Source organism: Tupaia chinensis, unplaced genomic scaffold (assembly GCF_000334495.1).
Source record: "Tupaia chinensis unplaced genomic scaffold, TupChi_1.0 Scaffold000423_1, whole genome shotgun sequence".
In the NCBI taxonomy this organism is placed as follows: Eukaryota; Metazoa; Chordata; class Mammalia; order Scandentia; family Tupaiidae; genus Tupaia; species Tupaia belangeri.
The window spans coordinates 4,908,291-4,925,519 of NW_006159928.1; the positions used below are offsets into that span (position 1 = coordinate 4,908,291).

General features: G+C 33.8%; 1 protein-coding gene across 3 annotated transcripts in view; it reads right to left on the reverse strand.

The window, feature by feature from the left end:
• EEA1 (early endosome antigen 1) overlaps positions 1 to 17,229 on the reverse strand; it is a 143,717-nt gene that overhangs the window by 65,660 nt on the left and 60,828 nt on the right. For all 3 annotated transcript variants that reach the window (XM_027774335.1, XM_027774334.1, XM_006154829.3), the window contains 2 exons: positions 7,577 to 7,693; positions 1,570 to 1,908 (listed from right to left, as the gene is read on the reverse strand). In XM_027774335.1, coding sequence (XP_027630136.1) covers positions 1,570 to 1,908; positions 7,577 to 7,693 — 456 coding nt within the window. The remainder of the gene's footprint in view (positions 1 to 1,569; positions 1,909 to 7,576; positions 7,694 to 17,229) is intronic.

Consider the following 17,229-nt stretch of genomic DNA (forward strand, 5'->3'; position numbering starts at 1 on the left):
ATATGTGCGTGCTTAATTCATCCTGGGGTGTAGTGAATGGTGCAGTGTTTCAAAAAGAATTTCTAGAAGGGTGACAAGTGAAGTAAGCAATAGTATTGATTGAATGAAGAGGAATAGAATAGCTCAGGTCAAGATCTAATGATCGAATTACTAATGCCATGAAACTGAGATATGGCATAAAAAAGCTGAAAAAAAAGCTAAGAACACTTCTATATTCCTACAGTAGAGAATAAAACAAAGAAACGTAAAGAGCTGAGAAGATAGGCTGACAAGATCACTACAGACACTGCATGACACAACATGACAACCTGAACTTATTAATTCATTGAGCCATAAAAAGATAATAAAGAGTATAAAGCAGGGTTAGACATGGTAAAATTTTCTGCCTAGAACACTTGGATGGCTATGTGGAAGATCAATCTGACAGAGACTAGACTTAAGGCAGAGAAATCTGTTAGTGATTCTTAGGATGTTTTAAGAGTGAGATAAGGAGGATTAGCAGTGGAAATAGGGAAGAAGGCCAGACAGAAATCTATAGAAAAATATTCCTAACTTTCTAATTCACTGTATCCTGGAACTCACCGGGTAATCTCAACAATCAGTGATAGTAGGGACCAGCAGATGGGATAATAGTTATGTTGCTAGACTCCCACATGGCAGACCACAGCTCGTGTCCCATACCCAGCAGCTTGAAAATTACTCCAGGCATGTGTGCATCTGTGCTCCAAATCCAAAAAGGGGAATGGAGAAAAGACTATGGTGTGGCCATCACCCAAGGGGGAGGGGGGACTTCTCACTTTCTGTCTCTCTGTTTCTCCAGTAAGTGCATGCATCATATAGCAAAAATCTCTCTTTAAAAAAAAAAAATCAGTGATAGTAACTGGGAGAGTTTACTCTAATTCCTGAAGCATGATTGAAGCTCAGTAAATTAGTAGTATAATTGTTATAATTAACATCATTATTTTCAGTAAAGGAGTAGAAAGCCATAAAAATAATTATAATAAGGTTTCATAGCTACTTGAGTAAAAATAGTTGAACATTGTCAACACAGTGTCTGAGTATTTTAATCCCCCCCTAATTTGCATTTTCAACAAATTTTTAATATTTTCTATAAACAATTACATACTGACATTAAAAAATTAAGTTAATGACAAAATTAAAACTTGTATCAAACCATCTGATAGACATTATCTATAAAAAATTTAGAACTAATTTGTGCTCCACTTTTAAAATCTAATCTTTATACCATTGGTTTTATTATAATTATACTTTTAAGTTTAGTAACCTAAAAAAAGGACTTCTTAAGTTACAGAATGGTCAATGATTTGAATTAGTTATAACATCTAAAACCTAGGAAGTATCTCCCATATGCCAGGTACCATGCTAAAACACGTCACAACAATGTTGTAAAGTAGATGTTATCATTTTTTAGGGGAAATTGAAATGAAAGAAAATGAGATTTATAAGATGTAAAAATTAAGGGTTAATTTTTTAATGACAATTTTTTTAATAACCACATTAAAAAGACACCATGGAAGAATTACAATAAATAAAAATAACATATCTTACCTGATTAATTTCACTTTGGAGTTGTAGTCCATGCTGCTCCTTTTCTTCTCTTTGTTGTTGTAGCTGTTTAAACTCCACCTTAAGATGCTGGTACTTGGTCTCTACTTCTGATAATTCTTCTTTGAGCTTTTGAGTAGCTTCACCTTTTTCACTTAGTTCTGCTTGTATTCTCTGCAGTGAAGTTTCAGATGCAGATAATCTTGACTGAAGTTGTTGACAATCTAGGTCCTTCTGATGAAGGATTACTTGAATATTCTTTTTACTCACAGATTCTTCATTATGTTTTTCTTCTAATTGGGTATAGTCTAGTTCTTTCTTCAACAACTTTTCTGTTAAGTTCTGAAATATTGATTTAATAATTTATATTCCTTCCTAATATTTTTAACTACTCCAAATATTCAAACAATTTTTGGAACAGTACTACTTCCTTCTAAATATTTCAGTCAATATAATAATATAAAAAAATAAAAATATCCTAGTAAAGAAGATTTACACTATTATGAGGTGACTTATGATTTTATCATTAGTCCATTTTGACTAACCTCTATGAATACAACTTAAGAAATGCCAAGAAAATGCTGGCATTAAATGAAAACACTAAAGTCTACTAGATTATTTGATATATACAATAGATTTATAGTCTTTCTAATTTCAGTTAGAAATTAAAACTTACCTTCCTATAGCTAGAACTTGTTCTAAATAATATATTATAGCAATTCTTATTTTTGGCTTTGCAATTTTCATAGTTGGTTAGAGCTTTACCACAACAAGATCATTCACTGCTCTACTATGCCTGATCCTACTCAATGCATTCTCATCTTCTCAATAAAGACTATGTTTCAAAGTCACAAGTTAACACTAATTCCAATTTCTTTCTACATATATAAAAATAATGAAATAAACATATTATTTATCTGCCTTATAATTTATTTTCCTCTCCTCATTAGTATTTAACAAGGATAAAATATAAAAATAACACCTTCAATCAAAGACCTGAAGATCCAGCCTAATTACATGTCAAAATCTAGTCTCAGTGATAGTCTTACAATTAACACTGACCTTTTCAAGTCAAAATATTTACACATAAAATATAGATCAAAATTTTAACTCAATTCTGTAAGAAAAACAGCCAGGATAAGAAGTCACTGTAAGTATCTGATGAGTCAATCATTTATTATACTCCTCTTACGATATGCAATGTGCCAGAAGGGGATAATACAGAATGAGAGGACAATCAAAGCCTTTGCACCTTAAACAGACTATAATCTAAATGAAATACACACATGAAAAACAAAACACACACCAAAATAAAAGCCTTTTTAAGAAAGTTAAAACATAATATACATACAAGAATAGGTTAACAGAAAAGTCATGTCAAATTTCTTAGTGCACGATTTTGAAACAAATAAAATGAGCAAAGTAAGATGGAGCTAACTAGTAAGATCACCTGAAACTAACAGTTTCAGTATGGTTTTAAAAGTGGTGACAAGAATTAGGAAATATTTATACATGACTCAGGGAATCTGCTCTACAAAAAAATATCTATTAAAAAAGCAAAAACTTCCCCAAGACTTTTAATTTCTTTGTTACATTTAATCACTGTACATCTTGACAGTATACAACATGGTTTTTCCCAGCATGAATATAATGCATATTTTATTAGTCAAGTCAAAGATACTGCCATACACGTTATCAACAGATAACTTTTCTTCATCTGTGTGTCTATTAAATGTTTTGTTTTTCCCTGATCCCCTCCCTCCCATCCCTATTACCCATCCCCCTGTCATCTACCCTCTTGTATACTGTCTCTAGTACCTATAGTTGACCTCTCTGCTATTATAACTTCCAATCTTTCAGATTCTGCTACAGAGCACAGACATTTAGTATATATGAAACAGGGACATACAGTGTCTTTCATAGTCTGGCTTGCATCTCTTAGCATTAAATCTTTCAGATTCATCCACTTTATATCACTTCAGAGTCTCATTGTTTTTATGGCTGATTAGCGTTCTATAGAGTACATGCGCCACATTTTTTCAATCCATTCATCTGTCCTTGCACAATAGGGTTGATTCCATGTCCTAGCAATTGTGAATAATGCTGCAATAAACATGGATATACAGATATATTTCCACTGAGTGTTTTCCTATCCTTTGGGTAGAGACCTAAAAGTGGAATTGCTGGGTCATATAGTAGTTCTCTATGCAGGTTTCTAGGAAACTCCATATTGTTCTCCACAGTGGTTGTGTTAAAGAAGGGACAAACAAGTTGCCAGTGAGGAAATATCAAATTCTATTATTTCAAAGGCAATAGTAAGTATAGGAACCAACATGGAAAAAGAAGTAAGTAAAAGTTCTTGAATATTGGTCAGAGAAAAAGTGAATTAATAAAAATTACCTAGTAGGAATATACTAAAAAAAGCAGTATCCCAAAAGATAATATAAGAGGTAGAATAAGAGACAAACTTAGAAGAGCAACCAGGACTTTGCAGCAAAATTATCCAAGTGATGTGTACTCTTACCAATCAACAGAAACAGAAAAAGAGGTAGAGTCAAAAGACTTGAAAAAAATTATACTTTTGAACTAACTATAGATCAAGAAAATTATCCTTTAATAAACATTTCTTTGTTTTACTAGTTAGTAACTTTAAATCTTTCTTGACATAATTGTACATATGTTTCACTTAGGAAAATAACATTTATTTTAGAAGTAGCAAGCTAAATTAATTCTATTCATTAATCTCTAAATATATCTTTTTTCTAAAATTCTAAGTTACTGAATTTCATAAATGCAACCATGCTTACATATACTGAGGACCTGTGTGGTATATAACTTTTTAATGTGCAAGAAAAATTAGGGCTAGTAATGAATAAACGAGTGTCTTCCCACAGCTTACTTACAAAGCAACCTAGAAATTCAACCATTTTCGATACACCCTTCTGACAGCTTCATTCTTCTTTTTTTTTTTTGGAGAGGTTTTTGCTATAGGGCACATGTGCTCGCCAGACAGAGAGACAGAGAGATGGAAAGCGAGAAATCACCCCCCGGGGGTATGGCCACACCACAATCCCTTCTCCTCCATTCTCCTCTCGGGATCTTGGGCACGCACACACATGCGCCTGGCGTGAGTTTAAGCCACCGGGTCCGGGACTCGAACCGCGGTCAGCTACGTGGGAGTCCAGCGACATAGCCATTACGCTAACTGCTGGTCCCTGACAGCTTCATTCTTTAAGAAGCAAAAATATTGATACATGGCAAATAAATTCACTTGTCCTAAAAAAAAAAAAAAATCAAAATCTACCTGCCTGTATTCTGATTCAATTAATTATATTTGACTGTACATTTCAGCTATCAATATCAAATCATGTTCTTTGTCAGTAGTTTAATATTTCAAAAATACATAAGAAATTACACTGATTATAAACACCCATGCAAACTACTACTCTATTCTAGTCAGTTTCCAAGAGAGGCTCAAGGTTCAAAGAAATTAAGAAACAAAGTAAGTGACAAAGAGAAAACTAAATTGTTCTGTAAAAGTTTCCTATGTATAGTTAGACGAGGGGAAAGTCAGGGTAATGGAGAGGAGATGGAGATATTTATGCTAGAGAAAGGCATAACCACAGAAGAATATTAAATTTTAAAACTCAATCAGCACTAAGAGAGAAATGAGCAACAGTATTATACTTGCTTTGGAAAATAGTTATCTCTTTTCTAGCATGACTCTTATCTTTCTTGATGTTTCTCTTGTTATAGTTCACCAAATATTAAACTCCAGTTATTAAAGCAGAGCCAACGTATTCACTATATCTTTGAACATGAGTTTAATAACTCTCTGTGGTGATGTAGACCACCAAAAAAGGGCACAGAAAGTAAAAACTAATACCAATACTGCTCCCACCCCCAAACTAAATATTATCTGTTGCTCATTTATAAAGAAACAGGGCAGAAAAATTCACTTTTAAAAATACTGAAAAGGGAACAAAAATGGAGATCTTATACTTCCTGATTTTGAAATTTATTACAAAGCTATAGTAATCAAAACAGTGTAGTACTGGCATAAAGATGGTAATAGGGATCAATGGAATAGAATAGTGTACCCACAGATACACTTTTACATATATAAAAGATATGCCCTGAATGTTTGTGTCGCCCCCAAATTAAAACCCTAACACTAAAGGAGATAATTGGAACTAGGGCCTCTGAGAGGTGAACAGGTCATGAAGGTAGAGCCCTTGTGAATGGGATTAGTACCCTTATGAAAAAGATCCCCCATCCCACCATATCAGTACACAGCAAGAAGATAGAATCTATTAGGTTGTCAGGAAAGTCATGATGTATTTTTCTATGCAAAATAGGGCCTCACCAGACACTAAATCTGCTGGTGCCTTTATCTTGGACTTTTCAGCCACCAGAACAGTTAAAAATAAATTTCTGTTGTTTATAAGCTACCTAGTTTATGAAATTTTATTATAGGAGTCCAAACAGATTAAGATAAGGGTTAAATGATTTTTGACAAGAATGCCATGGACAGTCAATGCAGAAAGGACAATCTTTTCAACAAATGGTGCTGGGAAAAATAGATATCCATGCACAAAGAATGAAAATGGACTGTTACCTTACACTATATACAAAAAGTAACTCAAAGTAGATCAAAGGCCTGAACATAAAACCTAAAATTATAAGGGGACCAGCAGATGGCATAATTGTTACATCCCTAGACTCCCAAGTAGTTGACTGCAGTTCGAGTACTGGACCTAGCAGCTTAAACTCATACTGGGCATGTGGGCGTGTGCCCAAATTCCTAAGAGGAGAATGAAGATGAAGGGACTACAGTGTGGTCATCCCCCCTGGGGGGGCGATTTCTCACTTTCTGTCTCTGTCTCTCTGGTAAGCACACATTCTCTATAGCAAAAATCTCTCTTAAAAATAAAAAAAGGAAAGGAAAAGCTTTGTGACACTGCATTTTACAATGATTTTGCACATGTGACACCAAAGCATAGGCAACAAAGGAAAAGGAGGTAAATTACACTACAGTAAAATTTAAAACATCTGAGCATCAAAAGACACAATAACAGAGTGAAAAGTAACCTACAGAATGAAATAAAATATTTGCACCTCATCTATGTAATAAAGGGTTCTATATTTATCCAAAACATAGAGTGTGCCTATAATTGAGTTACAATTACAGAGCCAAAAAAACATGAAACAATACTTAATATTTATTCATTAGAGATATGTAAATCAAAATTACAATGAGATTATCACCTTACATCACTGAGATGACTATCTTCAAAAAGGAAGGGGGGAATAAGTGTTGGTGAAGACATGGAGAAACTAAAATCCTTGTATACCATTAGTGGAAATGTGAAAGGATGCAGTCACTATGGCAAATAGCATGGTGATTCCTCAAGAAATTAAAAATGGAATTACCATATGATCTAGCAATTCCATTTCTAGATATGTAGGCAAAAAAACTGAAAGTGAGGTCTCAAAGAGATATTTGTATTTCTATATTCGAAGCAGCATAGCCAAAAGACGGAAGCAACCCAAGTGTCCATTGATAGATAAATGGATAGTATGATATGTACATAAAATGATTTGTACATATGTACATAATTCAGCCTTTAAAAAAATCTGACATAAGATACAACATGAATAAATATGGAAGTCAAAGAAGAAAATTAGAAAACAGATAACTACTATACAATTCCACTTAGATGAGGTACCTAGGATAGTCAAATTTATAAAGACAGGAAGTAGAATAGTGGGTACCAGGAAATGGAAGGAGAGAAGAACAAAAAGCTATTTAATGGATATAGAGTTTCAGTTTTGCAAGATGAAAAAAGTTCTGCCAATTGATTTGCACAACAATGTGAATGTACTTAATACTAAAAAAAATACAGATTAAGTCACACTGTACTTGCCAATATATAAATAAAATACATATGATTAAAACTTAAGATAAATAAAATGAATTCACTTTGATACATAGCTTTAAAAATCTCACCTGATTGTTCTGTGTTAATTCATTAACTGAACTTTTAAGTTTTTGTAATTCCTGTACATATACAGCAACTTCTTGGGGGCCTTTGGCAAGTTCACTCTTTAGCTGGCTAATTGTGGCCTAAAAGGAAAAAAAAAAAAAAAAAAGTGAGAGCAAATTAAAATAAAAAGAGAACTAGAAGCATACAAAGTTTTTAATATTACATAGAATGTTGTTGCTAAATTGTAATAATCCTTGGAACTTTCAACTTGTTTCTTTTTTTTTTTTTTTTTTTTTGAGAGAGGTTTTTGCTATAAGGCGCATGCGCTCACCAGACAGACAGAGAGACAGAGAGACAGAAAGCAAGAAATCACCCCCCAGGGGGGATGGCCATGCTGCAATCCCTTCTCCTCCATTCTCCTCTCAGGATCTTGGGTAAGCAAGCACATGCACTCCACATGAGTTTTAAGCCACCGGGTCCGGGACTCAAACCGCGGTCGACTACATGGGAGTCCAGCGACATAGCCATTACGCTAACTGCTGGTCCCTCAACTTGTTTCTTTATCCTACTATCCTCACTGTCACTCATACTCTTTCAGGCTTAAAACTGATTTTTAAAATTGATCCAAGGTGCACAAGTTCATTTATTAAATAACACATAAAGTGAAAAGTTGACTTGTATTTAATGTGTCTGAAGTAAGCAAGAAATTACAAATTTGGGACCAGCAGATGACATAATGGACTCCCACATGGTCAACTGTGACCGTGCTTTGAGCTCCAGACCCAGTGGCTTAAAACTCACGCCAGGAATGTGTGCGTGTGTACTGAAGATCCCAAGAGGAGAATGGAAGAGAATCACATGGTCATCCTCCCTGGGGGAGTGATTTCTCTGTCTCTCTCTGTCTTTCTGGCGAGCACAACACATGCCCTATAGCAAAAATCTCTCAAATAAAAAAAAAAAAAAAGAAGAAAAAGAAACTGAAAACTTGAATTAGCTTTGAAACTCTTTGCTTTAACCTTCTTGAATTTGATGAGGATATGTAATTTATATCAACCATTTCTCCGAGTTTCTACAGCATGAACTTTTACATATATGTACAAACATGTGACACAGAGTTTGATCATGGTGAATCACTTTTGCGATTATAATAAGTTACCAAATTGAAGTTACATATAGTTTTGTTAAGTTAAATCATTCTATGGTCAGGTAAAATATCTGGGCATGAATTTGCTTAAGTATACTATAACATTTAGGAAAAATGAAAATTTATATTCATAATCAACAATAGTTTGGTCATTTAAAAAAATAAGTAAAAAGAAAAAAGACAGGTAAGCAAAGATGTTGGAAATACAAACTTCCTATACATGAAGGTTTAACTATGAGAAAAACTAAATACTGATCTTTAGGCATGATTTCCTACAAATGACATTAACAAAAGATTTTTTTTATTTCTAGTATTGCTTACTGACTTTACTTTTTATATTTCTATTTATGATTATTTCCATCATCTATATGCTTTATTACTGAACAAATTTTATAATATGGATAAGACATAAATTTTTAAATTTTCCTAACAAACATATTAATAACTATACACATCGTATATTACAAATGACTGCTTTCATCTTCAAGGAAAAATCTTTAGAAGACTACTAATTTTTTTAAAGAATTATTTACTTATTTATCTATTATCATTATTATTTTTAATTTGACCAGAGAGAGAGAAAGGGAAAGTAAGAAAGCAAGTCACAAGGTCTGGGACTCCAACCGTGTATGATCATGTGAGAGTCCAGTGCCTTAACCACCACTCTACCTGCTGGTCCCAGAAGCTATTAAGTAATATGACCACAATGCCATTGCTCAAGAAATCTCTTACTACTCCTCTTTTGGGAACCCTTCCAGAGTATATAAAACTTATTTTTTAGATGAATTCTCAGTAGACCCAGGAACCAAATCTCCATCCTCTTCATGGCTTCCAACATTATACCACCATGCCTGGACCTGGCCTGACTTTAAGAAAAAAATTTATTTAAGTGTATCCATTCTGGTAATAATGAAAGGCAATCTATCACATTACTTAGTAGTTACACCTAACACATGGTGTTTCAATATCATATATAAAATCTAATTAATATATACATGAATGCCTTATAGTTCAAAGAAGAAAACGTTTAAATATTTATATATTTTCCAGTATATTCATGATAAAGGCATACCCTAATACTAACTGTCTTAAACTGATCATGAAACACTGATATGGACATAGATATTAAGAGTTTATTATGAATTACTACTTCTAACACAATGAATCTCAGCATCATAGTAGGAGTATGGATATTAGTAGAAACATTAGGAATAATTTGGTTATCTTAAGCTAATATGTGTTAATTATAATAGCATAAATGTCAATTTATCATAAAAGAAAATAAATTATCACATTAAATGTAAATCTCCCCTACCTGTAAATATCTTATCAAGATATTCTTTACAGAATTATTTGCAAATTTAAGCTTATAAAACATAATAAATCAAATATAATGCTATCTAGTGTCTGTTTTTGTTTTTGTTTTAAACTGCCAGAGGGATGTTTACTTTCCAAAGAAAGAAAGAGATAAGAAAGAAGCACACCTAATGGGGTATGGTCACACTGCAATCCCTTCTCCTCCATTTCTCCTTCCTGTCAGGGTTTGGCCATCAATGCATATGCAAGCCCTGCTGTCTTACCAGCTCCTGGGGCTGGGATTTAAATTAACTGTGGTCACCCATGTGAAATCTAGCTACCTTAAACACTAGAGTAATAGCCTTCTACTGTCTATCTTGCTGATAAAGTCCAAGAGGTAGGAAAAGCAATACAAGAAAAGTATAAAGCAAATATTTCCTAAAATCTCTTTTCATATTTTATAAATTTTAGATATCATGTAGTAAACAGCTAAAGAACTAGACACTGGATATCATAGTACATTAAATTTGAATATATTAAAAACTACAACCTTTATATAACAATAAATACAAGCCCTTAAAATTTTTTAATTAATTGGGGCCAGCAGGTGGCATGGTGATTAAGGCAATGGACTCCCACATGGCCGACTGTGGTTCAAGCCCTAGACTCAGCAGCTTGAAAGTCATGCCAGGCAGGTGCACGTGCAAGCCCAAAATCCCAAGAGGAGAATGGAGAAGAAATTATAGCATGGCCATTCCCTGCAACAGGTGATTTCTCACTTTCCCTCTCTCTGTCCCTATCTCTCTCCAGCAAGTGCATGTGCCTGATAACAAAACCAAAACCAAAACAAAACAAAAAATTAATTTATTCAACAGGATAACAAAGAATGATGTGGTTATGAGGTAGGGGACAGAAGAGAATGAATTATAGACTTTCCCTTTTCGTATTGTATATTATGAGTCATTTTAATCTTTTACAATGACCATACATTATGTTTATATTTGAGGAAAAAAGCAAAGATTAAAGGAAGAGAAAATTTTCAAAGGAAATAAAATAAATACAATAAAATAAAATAAATATGGGTGAAATTCAAAGAAAGATCTATGCTCTTAAGGTACTGACTTTCCTCACTGTTTAAAGAGCCAGGCCAATGTGCTTTAGAGATTAATTAGCACTTGCTCTAACCTAATCCTGAGAATCCTTGATCCCTATGCTTCCTCTGATTCTTCCATATTTCATCCTCTCATTCATAGCCTCCTTGAGGAGATCTTCCAACTATTCAGAAATTGTCCCAAGTTATTCCCAGTTCCATTATTGCCCATATCCTATTCTTTCTTCTTCATAGCATTCATTATTATCTGACTTCCTGGGATGATTTACTTTTGTATTCTTTGACTTCCACAAAGGAATGTAAGACTTATGAGTACAAGGCGCTCTGTTTAATTTAGTGTTGTGTTTCCTACACCTTGAATAGTTCCTGATACTTAGTAGGCACTCAAAAAATACTCACTAAAGGAAGAAGTGATTATATTTCTAGGGGCTTTATTTATTCCCATTTAAATAGTGTATTAGACCCCATAAGATAATTTGCATTTTCTTGTAGCTATGTTTCCAGAAGATACATTATTGAATCCAACATTGAACATTTACTGAAAGACTTTAAATTGCAAAATAACCAAGTGATGATAGTCAAGCAAATGCCTGACTGGTGCTTTAGAGTTATAATTATTGTCTTAATAGGCTAATACTGTTAGCAAATAATCATTTAAAGGTGGTTGAAAATTTGCTTGATTAAGAAAACAAAATGAGCACATTCTGAAGTTCTGAGATTCCCTTAAAACACAAAATTGCCATATGACAACAAAAGGTGGTAGGTATATTAAGGATATTATTAATATTAAAGTGTTCCAAAAACACATTACCTCAAGTTTAAGCATCTCCAATAGAAAGCAGAAAAAAAAAATGATGGATGAAAAGGTGACAAGACTGACAGAAGTACATACTGAGCACACAATAAAAATGTTATTCATACCTATGAATCTAATCCCTTAAATCAGTATACCTTTAGAATATATTCAAGTGTTCTAACAGCTATGCATGGGTGTAATGATACTTATTCCATCCCTATGTAAACACTTTAACTTTTAAAACTGGGATTCAAGTGAGTTTATTTGGAATACAAATGAAATTCTTTTCAACTCATTCCATTAAAGACCATGCCGATATAAGTTGATTGGAGCTTTGATATTTACAATAATGCAGATTTTTAGAAATGACTTAACTTTTCAAATCTTCAATTTTAAATCCATAATATAGCCAATTATTTATATTTTCAAGTACCTTTTAATGTTATTGCTATAGATCTTCAACAATATCTAGACAAAAAAGTCAATTAATACAGAAGGTACATATTGAAAGAAAGTAATAAACATAATTAATAATGTACACTAGACTGCATATTTTCAGCCTTGACTAGAAATTTTACTTTAATCAAATAAATCATTAAATCTAGCTTTTTTAATTCCTCATATAATATGTTTTGTTTCTTATGTCAGAAGCTAAACAAAACAAACAGAATTAAAGCAAATAAATGAGATGAAATAATTAGGTAGTAATATGTTTTATATGTAAATGGTATGTAACACAACTCAAAATTATTTTAAGCTATCACATGATACAATTATTACAACATATAATGTGGCAAAACAAGTTAACAATAATAAAATTATGACAGGTAAATAACAAAACCTTACTTAGAAGGCAACCATCAGACCACTTACAATGGGAGACAATATGTTACAAAAGGAGGAAAACAGGTTTTGGATAAAAGCTGGGCTTAAGCCCCAGCTTCTTTATTTTAGGCACATGACCTTGAATAAGCTACTTAACCTCACTGAGCCTGAGATTCTCCGTGTGGAAAATAGACTTAATACTTAACTTACTGGGTTAAAAGGAACAAATAAGGCCACATATTTCAGGTTCCTGGCATAGTATTCAAAATCCAGTCATTTTCAGAAAGTCAGTATTTATTCGTAATAATATTAGTCTCTTATTCTACATTTCCTAAAGTTATTCAAAATATTTTTAACATTGCCTAAGGTTCATCCATTATTGCATTTCTACTAATTAGGCAGCAAATAAATATTATCCTTGTTTTACTAAAAATATAATGAAATATTAAATCACCTATTCAACTACTCAGCAAAAATAAATCCCACTCTAAATTTATTTCAAAATACTAAGAAAATTTTTTATGAAAACTTGAACAAAGGTAATATATGAAAAATTGATTTCTAAGTCATTTCTTTTTCAGAAATATTTTTTTAAAGGAAGAAAGAAAAAAATATTATTGTCTCCTACAATTAGCCCTGTTCATAGCAGGACAAGGAGGGAGACAATAAATTCTTTCACCCTAAATCTTTTAAACTCTAGTCATAATTTTTCATTTTATTTTCCCATTACCAAGTTATATGATATTCCCACAAAAATTTTTTCAACTGTAAGTAAATACACAAATTTATTTTCCTTGTTAATATTTTATTTGTTTGACAAGTATATGAATAACTCTATGAAAGATTAATATGGGAACCTGAGTAGACTAGATGTGGAAGATCTGCCCTCTGTGTGGTAGCCACAATCTAATCAACAAAGGGCTCAGAATGAATAAATAGAGAAAATAAATAGGTCCCTTTCTTTAAAAAAAAAAGAAAAGATTTATTTATTATCATGATTTTTCAATTTTGACCAGAGACAGAGAGAGAGAGGAGAGGGAAAGGGCAAGGCGCCAGGTCTTGAACCATGGTCAGCCAGGTGGGGAGTCCAACGCCCTTTCCACCAGGCTACCCGCTGGCCCCAAATGGGTCATTTTGACACAGAGCAAGAAAGACTTCTGTTGCCTTAGACATCAGAACTCATGTCTCATCTACTATCAGACTCTAGGAACCCCTAGTGGCAGACCTCAGATTCTTAAGCTTTCACCCTGGGACTGTGAGTGACATCATTTCCTGCCTCTAGGACAGTGGACTTGGACTGATCCATGCTCAGCATGCCAGGATCTCCAGCCTGCAGATGGTCTGTTGTGGGACTTCTCAGTTACTATACTTGCATGGGCTGACTCACCCAATATATTCCTTCTTTTATATCCATATAATCCTATTTGTTCTGTCTCCTTAAAGAATCCATATTAACTCAGTCAGCACATTCCATTTTGAAATGAAAAAAAAAATTTTTTTAAGAACTTTATTTATTTTTTTTAACATACCGGTAGGCAGGCAAATCTAATTAAAAGTAGTTTTTGTGGGACAAGCAGTTAACGTAATGGCTATGTCACTGGACTTCCATGTAGTCGACCATGGTTCCAGTCCTAGACCCAGTGGCTTAAACTCACGCAGGGCACATGTGCATGCGTGCCCAAGGTCCCGAGAGGAGAATGGAGGAGCAGGGATTATGGCATGGCCATCTCCCCTGGGGGGGTGATTTCTCACTTTCTGTCTCTCTGTCTCTCTCTGTCTTTCTGGCAAGTGCACACACCCTCTAGCAAAAACCTCTCCAAAAAAAAAAAAAAGGTAGTTTTTGTGGGACCAGCAGATGGTATAACTGTTATGTCACTAGACTCCCACGTAGTTGACCATGGTTCAAGTCCTGGATACAGTAGTTTAACACTCGCAGCAGGTGTGTGTGTGTGTGCATGCCCAAAATTCCAAGACAAGAAGGGGAAAGGATTGTGGCATGGCCTTCCTCCAGTATGACTTCTCACTTTGTTTCTCTCCGGCGAGCACATGCACTCTATAGCAAAAACCTCTCTTTAAAAAAAAATTTTTAAAGTTTTTGTTAAATATAGAAATAAATATTTGACTTCACTCAGTTTTAGGTATTTCCACATTAAGATTATCTGGAGGGGGAACCAGCAGTTAGCGTAATGGCTATGTCGCTGGACTCCCACGTAGTCGACCGCGGTTCGTGTCCCGGACCCGGTGGCTTAAAACTCACGCCGGGCGCGTGTGCGTGCGTGCCCAAGATCCCGAGAGGAGAATGGAGGAGAAGGGATTGCGGCGTGACCATCCCCCCTGGGGGGTGATTTCTCGCTTTCTGTCTCTATGTCTCTCTCTCTGTCTGTCTGGCGAGCGCACGCGCCCTACAGTGAAAATCTCTCCCCCCCCCCAAAAAAAAAAAAAAAAAAAGAGTATCTGGAGGGACTTCTGTTTGCAAGACTTCTTTGTTTCAGCCTCTTCTTGATTCTACATTTGTACTTAGATTAATCTCTGTTTTTTGGTGACTAGTAATACCACTGAAGCAGAAACTTTTAACTGGCTTTGATAAATTCATGAACCCCCTCCCGCGAGATTATTTGAAAAATCTGTGAGATTATATGTTATTACACGACAAATGATCACTTTTGGGAAATCTCTATTCAAAAATCACAAATTTTAAAATGAAGAGTGACATGTCATTAGGTTGCATATGCCTATGTGCGTTACATTCACAAACTTTCACTATTCCACCATTCATAAGATAGAGGAGGAAGGAAAATAAAGGACATATGAGACATGGGTTATCATAGTATTTATATCCTATATATAAGAATAAAGTGGCTTTTAGATTCCAAGCTGAACATCTCAAAGAAAGAGATACAAATTTAAATATCACTATAACATCTTTTTAAACTAAAAATAGGAAAAACAGAGGTCCACTTCATATAATGGAGTTTAAGGACTGCAAATAACAGTAGCCATAACAAAATCTCTCCTAGTAATATAGTAAAAAGGATAAAAGCTAGCACCTTGGAAAAATATCACATGCTGACATAACTATACAAAGGAATTTACAAGTCAGTCATGTCATGTGAGAAATGGCAGAAATAACTAGGAATGTTTATACTGGAAGAGAAAAAACTCAGAGTAAACATAAAGTGCTTTCAAATATCTCATGAGGAAAGAAGAAAAAATTATTCTATGTAATTCCTAAGAGAACTAGTATCACTTTATGAAAATTAGAGAAAAGCAAATGTTGTCTCAATAGAATGGCTAATTTAGGAAGACATACACAACCTACATCAGGTAGCAGGGATTTTGGATGACTTATCAGGGCTGCTACAAAAGGGAGTTCTGTTAGACTCGATTTTTTTTAATTTAAATTTATTTATTTACATTAATTTACTATACATCATTATAGCATACAAAATGAGATTTTCTATCCAGAATACATTATATAATGGCTCAATCAAGCACATCAACATACATGTTATCGTCAATAAATAATTTTCCATTTCTTGTTTACTGTATATTTTGCTTTTCTTTCCATCCTTGATTTCCTATCTCTCACCTTCTGCCATCTCCCACCCTCCTCCCACACTGTCTCTAGTATCCATGGTTGTTTTCTATGCCTTTTTCGCCCCACATTTAATTGATTCACTAAAGATCTTAATTAATCTAAAGATTTTCAATAGCAAGCGCAGCTGATAAATAGATATCCATAAACACAAGTCTGACTTTAGGCATAAACCTCAGTGAGTAGAATGAACATACTATAAAGTAGCACCTAGCTGGTGCTATATAGCTTACTGCAGTCATCAAATAGTATTTTTAATGCATTTTTTTAATTTCAAGAAAAACAGTTTTTGTGTTTTTTCTGAAACATTTTTTTAAATTAATTAATTTAATTTCATTCCCTAAGCATCGTCACAGCATACAAAATGTGATTTCCCATCCAGAACATGCTGAATAGTGTCTTAATCATGCATGTTATCATCAATAATTTTCCATTTCTAGTTATACACACACACACACACATATATATGTATGTATATGTGTATATATATATATATTTTTTAACCCCTATTTCTGACCGCCTGCCCTTTCCAACCCTTTCTCACACTATCTCTGGTGTCTACATGTCTTCCATTCCTTCCCCCTCCCATATTATTGATCACACAATTTCCTAAATAATTTAACTACTTTCAATAGCAAGTTCGGCTGGTAATTTCAAGAAAAGCAGTTTTAATTTTAATAAATCAAAGAAATGCTAAGAAACTTTGCTTAAAACTTAAAGTCAGGAAACAGGTTAAGATTCTGTTCAAAGAGTAGGTACATGAACCTATCGACAGTTCAAGACAGGACAAAAATCTTTAAAACTGGACAACAAAGCCTAGAAGAAAATCAGCAACATTTTAGTCAAAAGTCATAAAATGTTATTTCACCAGTTCAGTCTCATGTACTTAATCTATCTTCTGTTGTGGTT